At 60.3% G+C, this 390-nt stretch overlaps 1 protein-coding gene across 1 annotated transcript in view; it reads left to right on the forward strand.

Annotated features, from left to right (window-relative positions):
* Positions 1-4: 4 nt before the first annotated feature.
* LOC104396122 (chromosome unknown open reading frame, human C15orf59) overlaps positions 5-390 on the forward strand; it is a gene marked incomplete at both ends in the record, with an annotated part of 9528 nt that continues 9142 nt past the window's right edge. The window contains one exon of the mRNA XM_010005927.1: positions 5-113. Within this exon, the coding sequence (XP_010004229.1) occupies positions 5-113 (109 nt within the window). The remainder of the gene's footprint in view (positions 114-390) is intronic.

Consider the following 390-nt stretch of genomic DNA (forward strand, 5'->3'; position numbering starts at 1 on the left):
GCAGCGAAAGCCGTTGTGAAAGGGAAAGGATCCGGAGCAGGATGAAAATGGTGATAGGCCAACTGGAAGGCATCTTGCAGGAGCTCAAGGAGGTGGCCAAGGAGCTCCGGGAGGTAGGGAAAACCCCTGAACTGCCAGCACGTCCCTGCTCGGGTCCCCATGTCCCCACCCCCTGCAGGGATGGATTTTTGGGGGGAGGGGGAGAAGCAGCTCAGCACCCCCAGCCTGACTCTGCCCCAGGGGGTTCCAAAAGAGAAGGGAGATGGGGGGAAAAAATAACAATAGGGTTGCAAACTTGACCTTGGCAGGGGTTTCAGCTGGGGCCAGAGGGCCCAGCCAAGGTCCCAACCCTGCCAGGGGTGGGAGAAGCACCAGGGGGTGGCACAGGTT

Source organism: Chaetura pelagica, unplaced genomic scaffold (genome assembly GCF_000747805.2).
Source record: "Chaetura pelagica isolate M959 unplaced genomic scaffold, ChaPel_1.0 scaffold369, whole genome shotgun sequence".
NCBI lineage: Eukaryota > Metazoa > Chordata > Aves > Apodiformes > Apodidae > Chaetura > Chaetura pelagica.